Source organism: Typha angustifolia, chromosome 11 (genome assembly GCF_048772165.1).
Source record: "Typha angustifolia cultivar Huaian chromosome 11, ASM4877216v1, whole genome shotgun sequence".
In the NCBI taxonomy this organism is placed as follows: Eukaryota; Viridiplantae; Streptophyta; class Magnoliopsida; order Poales; family Typhaceae; genus Typha; species Typha angustifolia.
In genome coordinates, this window is record NC_133249.1 from 14,711,080 (window position 1) to 14,723,892 (window position 12,813).

Sequence of the window (12,813 nt, forward strand, 5' to 3'; positions counted from 1 at the left end):
GAAAGCTAATTAAGTTGGTGATTAGCTAAGACTGCTCCTAATTTGAATGCAAGTAAATTTCTGGGTATTCTTCACACCGGATTTAATTATTATCCTGTCTTTAGAATAAATCGGGTGTCTATAGAGTTTTGTGATATTTATTAAATAAATAAATAAATAAAGTTGAAAAAAATAAACCGGTAAAAATCTAAAGCGACAGAGGAAAAAATTCCCACCAACTTCTCTTTTATAGTCATTAATGAGAGGTTTGCTTTCGAAGAGTAGATCCGGCATGCGACTCCTCAGAAGAATCGCGAGCATCTTTGGGCTCGCCGGTGACGACCATCACGAGGCGTCCGGCGGTGACGCCCGCGGCAGCGGCCAGGAAGGGGGCGATCGGACGGTCAAGATAGCGCCTTCGCAGGCCCCCGCCAGGGCTTACAGCGTGCAGGAACCCGTCGCCGTTGATAAGCCTACCACTGTGAGGCCGATCATCGTCCCCTGCGATCTTGGTGATGGAGGCGTGCAGGTACTCACTACTGCCGTTGGTTCTTTCCTGGGTTTGTGAAAAGTTGAGATTTTTTTCATGTGGGTCCTTGTTCTTTTGGTGAATTAGGCGATGGTTTCTTTGGAATCTCTGTTTCTTGGTCAATGCAATATCGGTATCAATTTGCTTTGAATCCTTTGCTCTGGTTCTTTGTTGTGTTGCTGAGAAGTTGAGAGATTTTGTCAGGAATCTATATTTCTTAAGTTGTTTTGATCAATTCAAGGTTGTCTACAGGAGCAAGAGTTTTACTTTAAGAAAGAGATTGCAGTTTTCAGGATTGATGTTCATAACTCTAAATACATTTGAACCAAAGAAATGTACTCCTTTCTTTTTTTTGGCTGAGGAAGTAAGATGGCTCTTGATTCAACCATAGGCAGCACAAGATTGATTCATTTCCTTTCATATCTATTCAAAAAGATGAGATCAGAGGTTCTGGAATTAGCAGCAGTGAAATTTTGTACAAGATTGTCACATCTTTCATATGCAATTTGCTGAAGGAGCATTACAAAAGGCAGAAGTTATAATGTGATGGATGCTAATATTTCTTATAAGTTCTTTAGAGATTGAACGGCAAGTTATTCCAATCGAGATGCAAAATTTGTGGCAGTGACGGACCATCCCTTTTTACCTAGAATCAGATTATGTTGTTTTGTTACGCAATGTGCATGATTTGACAAACTAGTCCGATTAAAAATAGTAGCAATGCCCATATTTGATACCATGTTTCCTGATGAATATTTGATATAGGCCCTCCACTTTGTTCGTGGGAAGTAGAGGGTATTCTTAGGCAGAGTTTTTCTCCAAAAGCTCACTGTACCTGTTAATGCATGGTAATTTCTGTAAAATTTTAACAATAATTTTAAGAGAATAGTGAGGCCTTTTTAGGGAGTTGGAAGTTTGTTGGAAGATGACCATAAATTTATCGTATCAAGAATAACTTTATTTTAGTGAGATTGTGGGATCCCGTCTGCGTGAATTTTAACCGCTGAGGCCTCAGGGTCTGATCTTCCTTCTGTGCTTGCATTTTAGTGCTCTTCCACTAATCGAAAGTGATATATATATATATATATATATACAAGTAAAGTAGCCCAGTCGGTTCGAAAGCCTTCTTATTGTTTCAGTTTTGACTTGCCAAGCTGGATCCTTGAAGGGACACAAAACTTTGCTTTTTAGACTTAGCCAGAGCACCGCGATGAGGATTCTACTTAGTACAAGGTGAAAGGCAACATATAACTTTGCTTTGCGGGCTTGATTGGTAGGTTCTGTGTAAGCTCAAATGATTGAAGCTATTCCAAATGGATAAATAAACTGTCTAGGATGAGAGACAATTTCTTACATAATAATTCTGTTTGTTGAATTTATTCTCCTCTCTAAGAAATATGACAATGACAACAAGTTGGTTCTGTTTATTATCTGTTCATCATGTCTGCTTAATTACTGCGATGTTATTGTCATCAAGTAACCTGTAACCTTGCTCTCTTGCTCCAATATCTTATTCTACGATTTCTTGGATCAGGGATTCAAGTGGTACACTAGAAGACTCAGGATAGATGATGAAGGAGATGTAGCAGATGAGTTCTTGTATGAGATCCCATCCACGATTTCGAGCACTGACAACCAGATAGCACCACCTAAGTTCCAGATAAACTACAACACAAGACCAACTGTCTTGGCGATGAGGAAGCAGACTGTTGCCATTGACGGCAATATACAGCAGAGCTTGGAGTATCGAGGACAATTACGATGGGTATGAAAGTATAGTAGGAGGATCTGTAATTGAGTCTGAGCTTGCTTCTATATTCCCATATGGTGTAGATGTGATGTTGTGCAAATTGAACCCTATCATTTGTGCTATACATATTACTCCTTTTTACATACAATTGTTGATTCTATTCATCTGCATCAAATTAGTAACAACTTTTAACTCGGAACTACAGATTGAGAGGAAAATCTGTAAGAAGACAATAGGTGAAATATCAAATGCAAGAAATAGAATAAATGCTGAGCAAAAGGGAAGTGTATAGAATTCAAATATACAAAGCTTCAGATTCTTTAGTGTTATTATTATTATTAGCGGAACTGTTTCCTACGAAGAATGGAAGTGTCAAATGAAAACATTCTGAACTGATAATCCACATGAACGTTATTCATACATGATGATATAGTTAAAAGCAAAATAATAATAATCCAGTTGTTGAACTTGGATACAAAAAGTTCAACAATCTTCAAAGTTCAAATATACCAAAATTGCTTATCCAGGGATCTACAAAGGAAAGGATTTCCTAAAGAAAGAGCTCTATACAATTAGGGTGAAGAGAAGGTAGAGAAGTGGCAGTCTTCACCCCCTAATAACCTTATTAGCTTCCTCAGGTAACAAAGATATCCAGATGTTGCTTTATTAGTCAGAGAAACCAAACCACCAGTGCTATTGACTTCAGTTGTTAGCCTTTTGCCCATTGCCTGTTGAGGACTGCAAAAGAAAATTAGAAGAATGTCATTAGAACAGTATTATCACTATAACAGAGTTTAATTCTAGAGTAATCAAACAAAATGCTGTTGTGATTGAGAGAATCTAATGAGGTAATTGATGAATACTGACCCCAACTGATGTCACAAAATTGCAGACTGCACACTTAACAGATCTTGCTCCATACTGGTACATCAGCAGCATTTGGCAGTTCCCACAGTTGACATGAGCTATTTGATTTGCTGCAACAAACATTTGAAGTTATGCTGTATGTCTAGAGAAAATTGAGAGATGAGCTGAGTCTTATAAGGACCCTTAATTATAATTTATAAGTACTTTGATAGGAAACTCTTTAACAGTACTGGTCGGCAAACTCATGGCGTTTAACGAACAATTTTGTGAGGAAAAAATTGGACCATTAAGGAACTAGTGTTGAATGCAAGTAGTCTTGCAAGTTCATGACAGGAATCAGAGTAGATATATGCTGAACTATGAACCTTCCATTGAATATTAGTTAGACATATGAAACAAGCTTCTGATACTGAAGTCCACTGCAGTTTCCTATAAAATTAGTTGCAAGCCAGAGAATCATAGATTACCTTCCAGAGCTAGATTGACAGTGTGACAGCAAGAACATTGTACGCTAGTTGCTCCACGTATATGCATTAAAAGGGTATGACATCCTCCACAAACTAACTGGGCCATTTCTGATCCTGTCCAAAGTGAAGGTAGTTCATGAGAAAATGTGTTTCTTTACACTGTTTTCTTTTTATTTATTATTTTTGTGAGACAACATATTGCAGAAAATATGGATACTTCTAGCATGAGGCCAAGCATCATTCCTATTGCACCATGATATATTAAAGACTGGACTAAGATATTCAATATCCCTAACATGAAAAAAGTTGCAACAAAGATGTCTTTTGGATTATTATACATCTAGTCGTAGTAGATAATATCTTGTAATCAAGAGTAAGAATAATAATAATGATCCAGAGCAAATTCTAATGATCGGTGTTAACATACCGGGAGGGGGTACAGCAGTCACAGCATTGCAAACAGCGCAGCATATTGATGTTGCACCTAGTGGGTAGAGAAGGAGATTCCGACAGCCAGAACATACAACTTGGCTCTGTCCAGCTGACAAAGATGGTTCGATCTTCTCAAAATTGTAATTATTTTATAATGAGCATAATTCAGATATGGATAATGACATGAAGTAGGAAAAATGTAATGAAGTTGTGCAGCACAAACAAAGAAAAATGAGCTTGAAATGATTTGATTGCTTCCTTGATGCTTTTGAAGCAGGCATTCCAGAGACAGGGTGGAAAGCAACGTATAACCAGGAAATGAGAAGAATTGGTACTATCTAATAATCCTTTCCCATGTAATGATCTACCTCTGGGGCATGTTAGGATCATGCAAATGGAATAATTAAAAGATTAATCTTACTTCTTAAAGATTTGTGCCACATAAGGATTTCTGAAGCTGAACTAAGGCAATAGTAGTTCTTAGTCACAAAAGTAGTCCTGGTGATTACTCATGAATTAACTGCTAACTAATTATACTTCACAGAACATATGTTGAAGTAGAAGAAACCATTCAAAAGAAAAGCCCAAGAACTAAGTACTGATTTAGTTATATTGCTGAGTCTTGAAACAATCATAGATTATTTCATCTTTCCATTGTTTTCTTAACAAGAGTTCTGACTAGTTATCAAATGCAAACCTCCTCCTTGGAGGAGTAGATTATCGGTAAAATTTTCCAGAACATTAGTTACAGACTCATGCACTTTTACAAAATCTAAACTTAGGCATTCATATGTAAAATGATTTCAATATTAGAAATGTCTGAGGATTGGAAGGAAATACCATTTGGTGGTGCAAAAGGGACTGGAGGTGTTGGATATGGGGCAAGAGGAACTGGCATTGCCGGTCGGAATCGAATCAATATCTCTCTTTCAAAATTACAGATCCTGAAGTCTCAAGCAAAGTAGAGGATTACCCAGTCCTCCATTCACACCTACCAGCATAAAGAGAAATCAGTTTGCAAACCAGAACAAATTAACAATAAAAAAAAAGAATCAATATCAATTGAATGGGAGGATGTAATCAAAAGAAGATACTTCAGATATATTAGATGGCCAAGGGAAAGCCTATTTAAAACAATCTATTCTATTCTTTTCAGATTATAGATATCTTGGTCTGGTCATATGCTACAATTCCCCAATGCCCAAAGACGACCATCAACATTAATTTCCACTATCCAATATTATTCAAAGAGCCATTCCCAAACTCCCAGGAACAACCACAGCTATGAACAGATGAACTCAATTTTCAGTATGCAATAGCAAATCCTTATAGGACTTGATAGTTTGCAGAAGAAGAAGAAGAGAAGAAAAAACAAATATCTCCAAGTCCATGTAAGAATTCCTAACAAAAAGAAGAAACCAAACTGTTGCAGCACCTTTATGTTTATGTTTTTTTTTTTGATAAAGAAGGCAAAGAGCACTAAATTCCTTCAGAAGGCCATCGAATTTGCCTGCTTCAATTTATCCACCTTTTCTCCTTTGCTTGACAATTATTAGAGAGAGAGAGGGAAGTGGAGTTGGCTTAGGCTCTCAAGCAAACCTCTGTGTATATATATAGAGAGAGAGATGGGAAGAGAAAACGTCTAGTTGTTTTGATCTCAGCACTGGCTCCTAGTCAGAAAAAAACTTCTTCATATTAGCTCAATGAATAGTTTTAACTGGTTATAATCAAAACCTACCTGTAGCAGTGAGAAGTGTGATGATATAAACAATTAAAACTGGCAACTTAAACTTTTGGATTAACTGTTTATCTAACATATAAGTTGTTAAGCATGAGTGATAATAGAGCAGGTAGAATTAGACTGTTGACAATGAGAGAAGTCTATTTTACTCTCAAGAATTATCTCTTCTACTCACTTTTCAGTGACATTTCAGAAAAGTATAAAACTATCCTTTTTCCAATTTTTATCTAGTGATCATTTCTTTATCAGGCAACCAAAAGGGGCCCAAGTTAAATCAAATCATGCACCAATGTAATCAACTCATGTTATCCATGAACTCTTACCTCACTGAGAGCTCGAGGCTGAGGTGCTGCCAAGTAGACTTGGACAAGTAGATGATATCTGTACCAAAATTATTATCATTAGTTGACTCAGCAACGCAAGGCTAAATGCGGTGTCTGAGAATACTTAATAGTTAAAGAGTCTGCTTTCATGACTTGAATTGATGAATACTAAATGATACAATAAGGCCTACTGGCCTAGTCTGATAAACAGATGAGGAAATGGATAAGGGAGAGTAACGTCTTCGTTGATTGGTTGTTATTTGCCGATAAGATGTGTCTAATTCATGAATAAGTTGACATGTCGAGAATCTTTTGATAGGCTCTTCAAAGAAAAGTTAATTTTCTGCAAGTTGTGGTTTGTCTCAACAAAATTCAAATCAATAGAAATCTACGGCTGGCATCTCTTGACTCAGAAAATTAAGTTGGCCATGAGCAAAGCTATCACAGAAGACCACCAAAAGGCAAGTGGGCCTGCTGCAGTACTGGGACAAGTAACAAACAAATGCATGAGTGGTAGCCAGTAGATATGCCCCCATTGAGTAGATGCCCTAGATTTGGGATCAAGTAACAGACAATTTCTTTAAATGTGTTCACCTCCCGTCATAACCTTATCCCCTGCAAGTTTTTGGTGGCAGTGGAAAGCTTTAGGAGACTTTTTTTTACTCACTATATTATTGCCACATAATGGCAATTGTCAAATGATAGAGAGGTAGACAAATCAAAATGGGCTCTTGGAAGGCTTCTCACCTATCAATCTGTGTCTCAGTTAAAATACTTCAGCTGCTGCAGTAACTGTTTCATGTCTGGAAACAAAACACTGATGAAAATTAGTATATCTTTTCTGAAGTACATATATCCAAAATAATTATTACAATAGTGAGGAAACATTCTAACAAATAAATTGTCTTAATCAGGTATTGGCAATTTGCAATAAAAATAATTTAGCGAAATCGATAGCCAATACACTTATTTTATCAACTATGTCAGAAGTGATGCATACTTATGTATAGACTATATTTTGAATTTCTTTTGTGTATTTTACTGTATTCTTATGGTTTCAAGATAATTATGAATGTACATATCCATTGCCTCAAATCAGCACCACAATAGCGACATTCGCACAAAAACTCGGTTAGCGGAAGATGCTCTTTAAGATATTTTTCTCTTCTGAAGAGAAGTTCTGAATTTAACCATTTGAATGTGCAAATTTATTACCTTTGCTTTCGAAAGAGATTGGCTGATCAATTCCTTCTTCACTTCTTCCAACTATCACTCCATGATAGCAAAGCTTGTCAGGATGTAAACTTAGCAGAGCAGTTTGTGGCCACTTGAGCTCTCAAAGCCCAGCTTGGCAGCATTCCAGTTAAAGCTTAAGCATCATTGAAGCAGATAAGTTTTGTATGATGATCAGATGGACATACAGAAAAGCAACTGAAAAGAAAATCCAAAGTGCTTTTAGAATATCAAATTCATGTTAGAGGAATGAAGAATGTCATATATGAACATCAACTTTAGAGAAGTATTAATTTTAATATAGATTATAACCCTGTAGCTAAATTTCATAGGCTTCAAAACATGTGCATATATACGAGAGATTTAAATCCATGATCACTGGGCTATAGTATTTATACAATTACAAATTTACCCCTGCTTTTCCTCTCAAACTTCGAAGTTAGTTGAAGGTATTTTTGTCATTCCAAATTGAATTGGGTTTAGATCTTCTTCAATTGGAATGGGTTCAGTTGGGTCCGGGTCCAACATTCGTTTCGGGCGACGGATCCGAGACCCGACATAAACCGCCTTCGTCATGCTTGTGGTTTAAGTAGGGTTTATGCGCCGGTATACGGACGTCTCGCACAGTCCATTTCGGCCATTCATCTTCATCCTCCATCCAACGGTTCAGGATTTCTTTGATGCAATCGGACGGTTGAAAATTATTTCCCGTTTTCTCCGGCAAGTTCGTATAATCCGCACCTCCTCCTCCTCCTCCTCCTCCTCTATGGTGTCGTCTCCCTCAGTTCTTGGAAGCGATCGCCATCGAGAATTCTTCTCTCTGTTCGAGTTCTTGGAAGCGCTTGATGTAGAAATGTGTTGGTCTCTTTTTTGAGTTCTTCGACGACATCGCAATCGAGAGTCGTCTCTCTTTCTCTCTTCGAGTTCTTGGACGCGGTCGCAGACTCGCAGTAGAGAGTCATCTTCTTGGGCGCGATTGCAATCGAGAGATATGGGATTGCGAGAGGAAGAGTATGGTTTCTTTACTACGGAGTCCATTTTTTCGTGCTCACAACTCGTTTGATGTAATGTTTCTTTGACCCTCTGCTCTTTTTTTTTTTGGGTGTGTTTGTAGCCTCGGAGTAAATCACAGGTTCTTGGCAGCCCCCGTGAAATCGGCTGTGGACAAGTTTGAGCTTCTTCCCGCCTTCCTCAAGGCATCCCTTCGTGGCTCTTCTCTTCTTTCCTCGAAGTTGATATAAATTGGAATTCTTGATATTTAATGAGTGTTGGGTTTTGGATGCAGGTGAGAGGACTTGTGAAACAGCACATCGACTCCTTCAATTACTTTGTTAACCATGGGATCAAGAAGATCATGAAGGCCAACGACCGCCTCGTCGCCCGCCATGATCCAACCCTATTCCTCAGGCAATGCTTCGTTTTAATTGCAGTTTTAAGGTTTTGATAAATATCTATTTCATCTTTGATTTGAACAGTTGTACTTTTTCGTTTTGTTTGTTTTAGGTACACCAATATCTACATTGATAGACCAACTGTTGCGGTGGATTACACCAATGAGAAGCTAACACCACACTTTTGCCGCCTCTCTGATCGCACGTAAGTGAACTGCAGATTCCATTCTTTTTCTTGGTCTCTATCGTTTTCCTGGGTTCTAAAGATTTGCATCTTTTAGTAGCTTTCATGACAAGTATATAACTGAGTCGGAAAAATCTTCTTTAGTTGAGTAGTTAAGTTGTTAGAAATTGGAAGATGATGATTTTTTAAGAGCTTTACCTCGGAAGCAGCTCCTTTCCGGTCGAGGGGATGAGCTCATTGCAATTCGTGAACACTATATAGGTAGCTGCATCTGAGAGTTTGACAAGCTCTGGTGCCCTTTAAAGCTCTAACAACTCAGAATCGCCTCACATGTGGTTTCAAATCCACGGCGCATAATTGCTTCAAGCCCAATAGTAGAACACTTACTTTTAGTTTTGTCGCTGCATTCTTCTTTATTGAAGCATCCAACATCAACTCTTTCCCTTGTTGACAGTGATTTTAAAGAGCTCATTTGGATTTATGTATGGGTTACAAAACTTTCAATATTTATTGCAATGTCATGGATGAAAAGATATCACATTTGATATGTCGAATAGTGTTCAATTTCTTATTTTGATCTTCTAAAGATTCTGAAGAAAGTTCTATTCTGTAAACTAAATGCACCGTTTGGCTGCGCCCCAGTTGCGCACTCCCTTCATTAACGAGCTGCATTTATTCATCCTGACACCATGATGATTTATTTTTGGAGACTCCTTGGATTGTGCTAAAGTTACTGAATACTGTAATGAGAACCAAAAGAATCAATTTATATATCTTGTTTGTATTTGTCCAAACATGATTGCACACAAAAGTACTGTTCACGGTGGATCTACTGTTAAATTTATTTTAGATGCTACTTTAGAGCAATAGGTACAGCCAAGGAATGATTCTGGGATGATGTGTTTGATATGCTTTCTCTTGTAACTACTCTCCAATTTGGTTGATAGTTTTGATAGCATTTAATATCATTGCTGCTAGGAGGTTGGTTACTTGGTTTATTTTGAGTGACTGTTAATACACTGTAGTTTGTCTGATTGCAGTAGTCAACTTTGTGATCCTGTTTTGTACTAATTGTTCTGATCTGTACCCAATATTTCAGTTATGCGGCTCCTGTAAAGGTTGACATAGAATATACAAAAGGAAACCAGGCGAATAAGGTTCTCGAGTTCAAGGTAATTACCATCCCACATGTTATGCTTGCTTGGATTACTCAATTGGGGTATTTCTCATCTGATCTATGGCTTCATTCTTCAGAAAGGCGTCACCATTGCACGTATTCCTATTATGCTCCGGAGTTGCCGCTGCGTCCTAAGTGGCAAGGATGAAGCTGAACTTGCAAAACTTGGTCAGCCTTCTACTTCTAATATTTGTTGTTCAGCTAATTTGTTTATTTCGGATAAGCACTTCCTTTTTCTTTATCATTTGGTTTACTTGTTTACTGTTCTGATCCTAGGCGAGTGTCCTCTTGATCCTGGGGGATATTTTATTGTTAAAGGAACGGAAAAGGTAACCCATATTCATGCTATCAGTTTTAGTGGTAAATATTTTATTTTCGAAAATATTTTGACTAGGATACCTGAGATTTTTTTATCTAAAACTCATTACCACAAGACTTCATTAAAAAGGGTGTGCCATTGCATGAGGCTCCCGTCTACCTATGGTCCAGGTTGGGGAGATATGCGTTCCCTTACCCATGTTTGAGGAAGGTGTTTCCAAGTACTGCAACATTTCATTCATGATAAAGATCATTCACTCTTTTGCTATTTGTTGTGCATGGTTTTCTGATTGTGACGATGCATTGCATGGGATAAGTGATGTAAAATATATTCTTATTAGTTTTTTATTTTGTAAATGATTTTTGTGTTTAATTTTATCTGAAAATTAGATTATCTTTAGAGGGTCCTGCTTGAGTTGGAACTCCTTGAATTTAGGAATTTTAAATCTTAGTTAATTAAGGGATAAGTTTTACTAGGAAGCATATTCTTTTGTTGACTTTGAATCTAATAGTACTAGATTGAGTTGGGAAAGATTCTATTATGTAAATTTTGATTGTACATCATTTAATCTTTCTTTATACAGGTCTGAGTGAAAATCAGATTCTCTTTGTAGATTGTCTCATGGTGCATCTGCATGTATTTATGGAATGATATATCTTCAATTTTAAAGTATTTTGTATTGTTGTGTGAGAGAATTTTTTACTCATGCTGTATTCATTTGATGTTGTGGAAAGGTGTACCTTTCATGTATGCCGGTTTTGATTTGTCATATCTTTGAATTTTCTTACATTTATCCTTTTATTGCAACATTGTCTTGCTAGTATAACTATGTGGATTTTCAGGTGATCTTGATACAGGAGCAACTCTCCAAAAATCGTATTATCATTGATACTGACAGTAAGGGCAGGTGTGTTCTCTTCGCACAGAATCTTGTTTTCTTGTTTCTACAGGTCTTATTGTGATAAGTTATTATTTTGGGCCTTGTTGACTTTGAAATTAAGGGGATATTTAGAATAATTATTGTAGATTTTTGTTCCTAAAATTGTAATTCTAAATCTAAAATATGCTTTCCGGATCCCACCAAAGAAAAAGGCCAATAGCTGGAAATGATATGGCCTATATCAATACCTATCCTTCCGTTATAGGTTATTCTAATGCTTACTTGTAATCTAGAATAGTTGTGTGAAAATGACCTTTGACGTGACATAGCATTGCGGTAAAATACAATAAGAAGTGAAAATTGACTAAAATGCCCTTGATTTGACATAAAAATCGAAATTAAAGTTTATCATTTACTATGGGTATGCAATATATACTTGTAAGTATGCAATGAAATAAGTAGATAGTGGGAGAGAGGAGATAGTTGGAAATACTGAGTGGAAAAATTGGGCAGCAATTTTTGGTTTGTTTGGGATGAGATAGGTAGGTGGTAGAAAAAGAGGAGAGATGATTTCTATAGTAATTTTAGTAAAATCAAGGGTAAAATTATTATTGAACTTATGTGTAGAATAATTTGAATAATATTTCTAATCTCTAATAGGGATAATTTGATATTTACTTGCTAATCTAGAATAGAAAAAAAGATTATCTTGAACTGGACGATGGCTTGAAGATTCTCGTTCCTAGTCTATAGATGGAGAAGTCAGATCGCTTTAATTTTCTAGTTGGAAGTGCAATTCTTTTGTCATTGTTAGAAACACCAATCAAGTTGGCATAAGAGAAAATTATGAACTACGGTTTTATCCTTCTTCTAACATTATTGACTAACTTTTTTGCCTATCTGGTATGCACTATTCACATCTGTTACCATATTAAGATCTCTTTGGAATTCTTTTATGTTAGTTTTAAGGTAAAGCAAGGTTTGATTGTATGGAAATGTGCATCTTTCTTATGAGTCTGATAGGATGATCTAGGACTGTTCATAATTTGTTGAAGACTTAGAATTGTTTCAATTTTCATGAAGTCTCTTTCTATTTTAGGAACACGGTGACTCTAATAAATAAAATTGGGGCATTGATATACCAGTCACAAACATGTTTTTCTGCTTGGACTTCTTTGGTAGGCTTTGGTACCAAAAAATTATCTTTGGATCTTAGCATAGCGTCTTGTTGAATTTTAAGGAGCTTATCTTTTTTAGTTGCTTTGGAAGCTCAAATTGAGTAAATTTGTAATTTGTAGATGCCATATTATATCAGTATGTAATATATATGTTGATACCAAGTTTGTTTTAGATTTGAGAGAAGCATGAGTTGTAGTGAGAGTCTTTGTAGAAGAGGTATGCATCTTTTCTGGCTAGCATGCTGGAATAATCTTGGAAGAAACTTGGCACGCTTTTTACCCTATAAGCAGAACAGAGACAATTTTTAATCTTTTCTTAGTCGTAAAACAAATATCCTCTAATCATTATTATTTGCTTGTAGA

General features: G+C 36.6%; 3 protein-coding genes across 4 annotated transcripts in view; 2 read left to right on the forward strand and 1 right to left on the reverse strand.

Moving 5' to 3' along the window:
* Positions 1 to 264: 264 nt before the first annotated feature.
* LOC140769687 (uncharacterized) lies at positions 265 to 2,408 on the forward strand. The gene is made up of 2 exons (XM_073110507.1): positions 265 to 508; positions 2,043 to 2,408. The coding sequence occupies exons 1-2, from the start codon at positions 272 to 274 to the stop codon at positions 2,277 to 2,279; spliced, it is 474 nt and encodes a 157-aa protein (XP_072966608.1). The 5' UTR covers positions 265 to 271; the 3' UTR covers positions 2,280 to 2,408.
* Positions 2,409 to 2,628: 220 nt separating this feature from the next.
* On the reverse strand, positions 2,629 to 5,727 carry LOC140769688 (protein LSD1-like). Of its 2 annotated transcripts, XM_073110508.1 has the most exons (6): positions 5,460 to 5,727; positions 4,865 to 5,015; positions 4,020 to 4,133; positions 3,593 to 3,706; positions 3,126 to 3,235; positions 2,629 to 2,996 (listed from the first exon to the last, which is right to left on the reverse strand). In XM_073110508.1, the coding sequence occupies exons 2-6, from the start codon at positions 4,920 to 4,922 to the stop codon at positions 2,961 to 2,963; spliced, it is 432 nt and encodes a 143-aa protein (XP_072966609.1). In that variant the 5' UTR covers positions 4,923 to 5,015; positions 5,460 to 5,727; the 3' UTR covers positions 2,629 to 2,960. The 2 variants fall into 2 exon arrangements, with proteins under 2 accessions (XP_072966609.1, XP_072966610.1); XM_073110509.1 differs by lacking the exon at positions 5,460 to 5,727 and having other exon boundaries at positions 4,020 to 4,152; positions 4,865 to 5,007.
* Positions 5,728 to 7,953: 2,226 nt separating this feature from the next.
* Positions 7,954 to 12,813, forward strand: part of LOC140769534 (DNA-directed RNA polymerase III subunit 2) — a 30,221-nt gene continuing 25,361 nt past the window's right edge. Inside the window, exons 1-8 of the mRNA XM_073110257.1 lie at positions 7,954 to 8,332; positions 8,436 to 8,517; positions 8,607 to 8,728; positions 8,825 to 8,917; positions 9,996 to 10,068; positions 10,151 to 10,241; positions 10,350 to 10,402; positions 11,235 to 11,299. Of these exons, the coding sequence (XP_072966358.1) occupies positions 8,313 to 8,332; positions 8,436 to 8,517; positions 8,607 to 8,728; positions 8,825 to 8,917; positions 9,996 to 10,068; positions 10,151 to 10,241; positions 10,350 to 10,402; positions 11,235 to 11,299 (599 nt within the window). The 5' untranslated portion in view covers positions 7,954 to 8,312. The remainder of the gene's footprint in view (positions 8,333 to 8,435; positions 8,518 to 8,606; positions 8,729 to 8,824; positions 8,918 to 9,995; positions 10,069 to 10,150; positions 10,242 to 10,349; positions 10,403 to 11,234; positions 11,300 to 12,813) is intronic.

Coding starts and splice junctions, on each gene's coding strand:
- LOC140769688 (XM_073110508.1), bottom strand. CDS start 4,922: ATGCCAGTTCCTCTTGCCCCATATCCAACACCTCCAGTCCCTTTTGCA. Junction 4,134..4,864: donor CCCTTTTGCACCACCAAATG/GTATTTCCTTCC, acceptor CATCTTTGTCAG/CTGGACAGAGCCAAGTTGTA. Junction 3,236..3,592: donor TGTCAATCTAGCTCTGGAAG/GTAATCTATGAT, acceptor TGTTTGTTGCAG/CAAATCAAATAGCTCATGTC.
- LOC140769687 (XM_073110507.1), top strand. CDS start 272: ATGCGACTCCTCAGAAGAATCGCGAGCATCTTTGGGCTCGCCGGTGAC. Junction 509..2,042: donor TTGGTGATGGAGGCGTGCAG/GTACTCACTACT, acceptor TTCTTGGATCAG/GGATTCAAGTGGTACACTAG.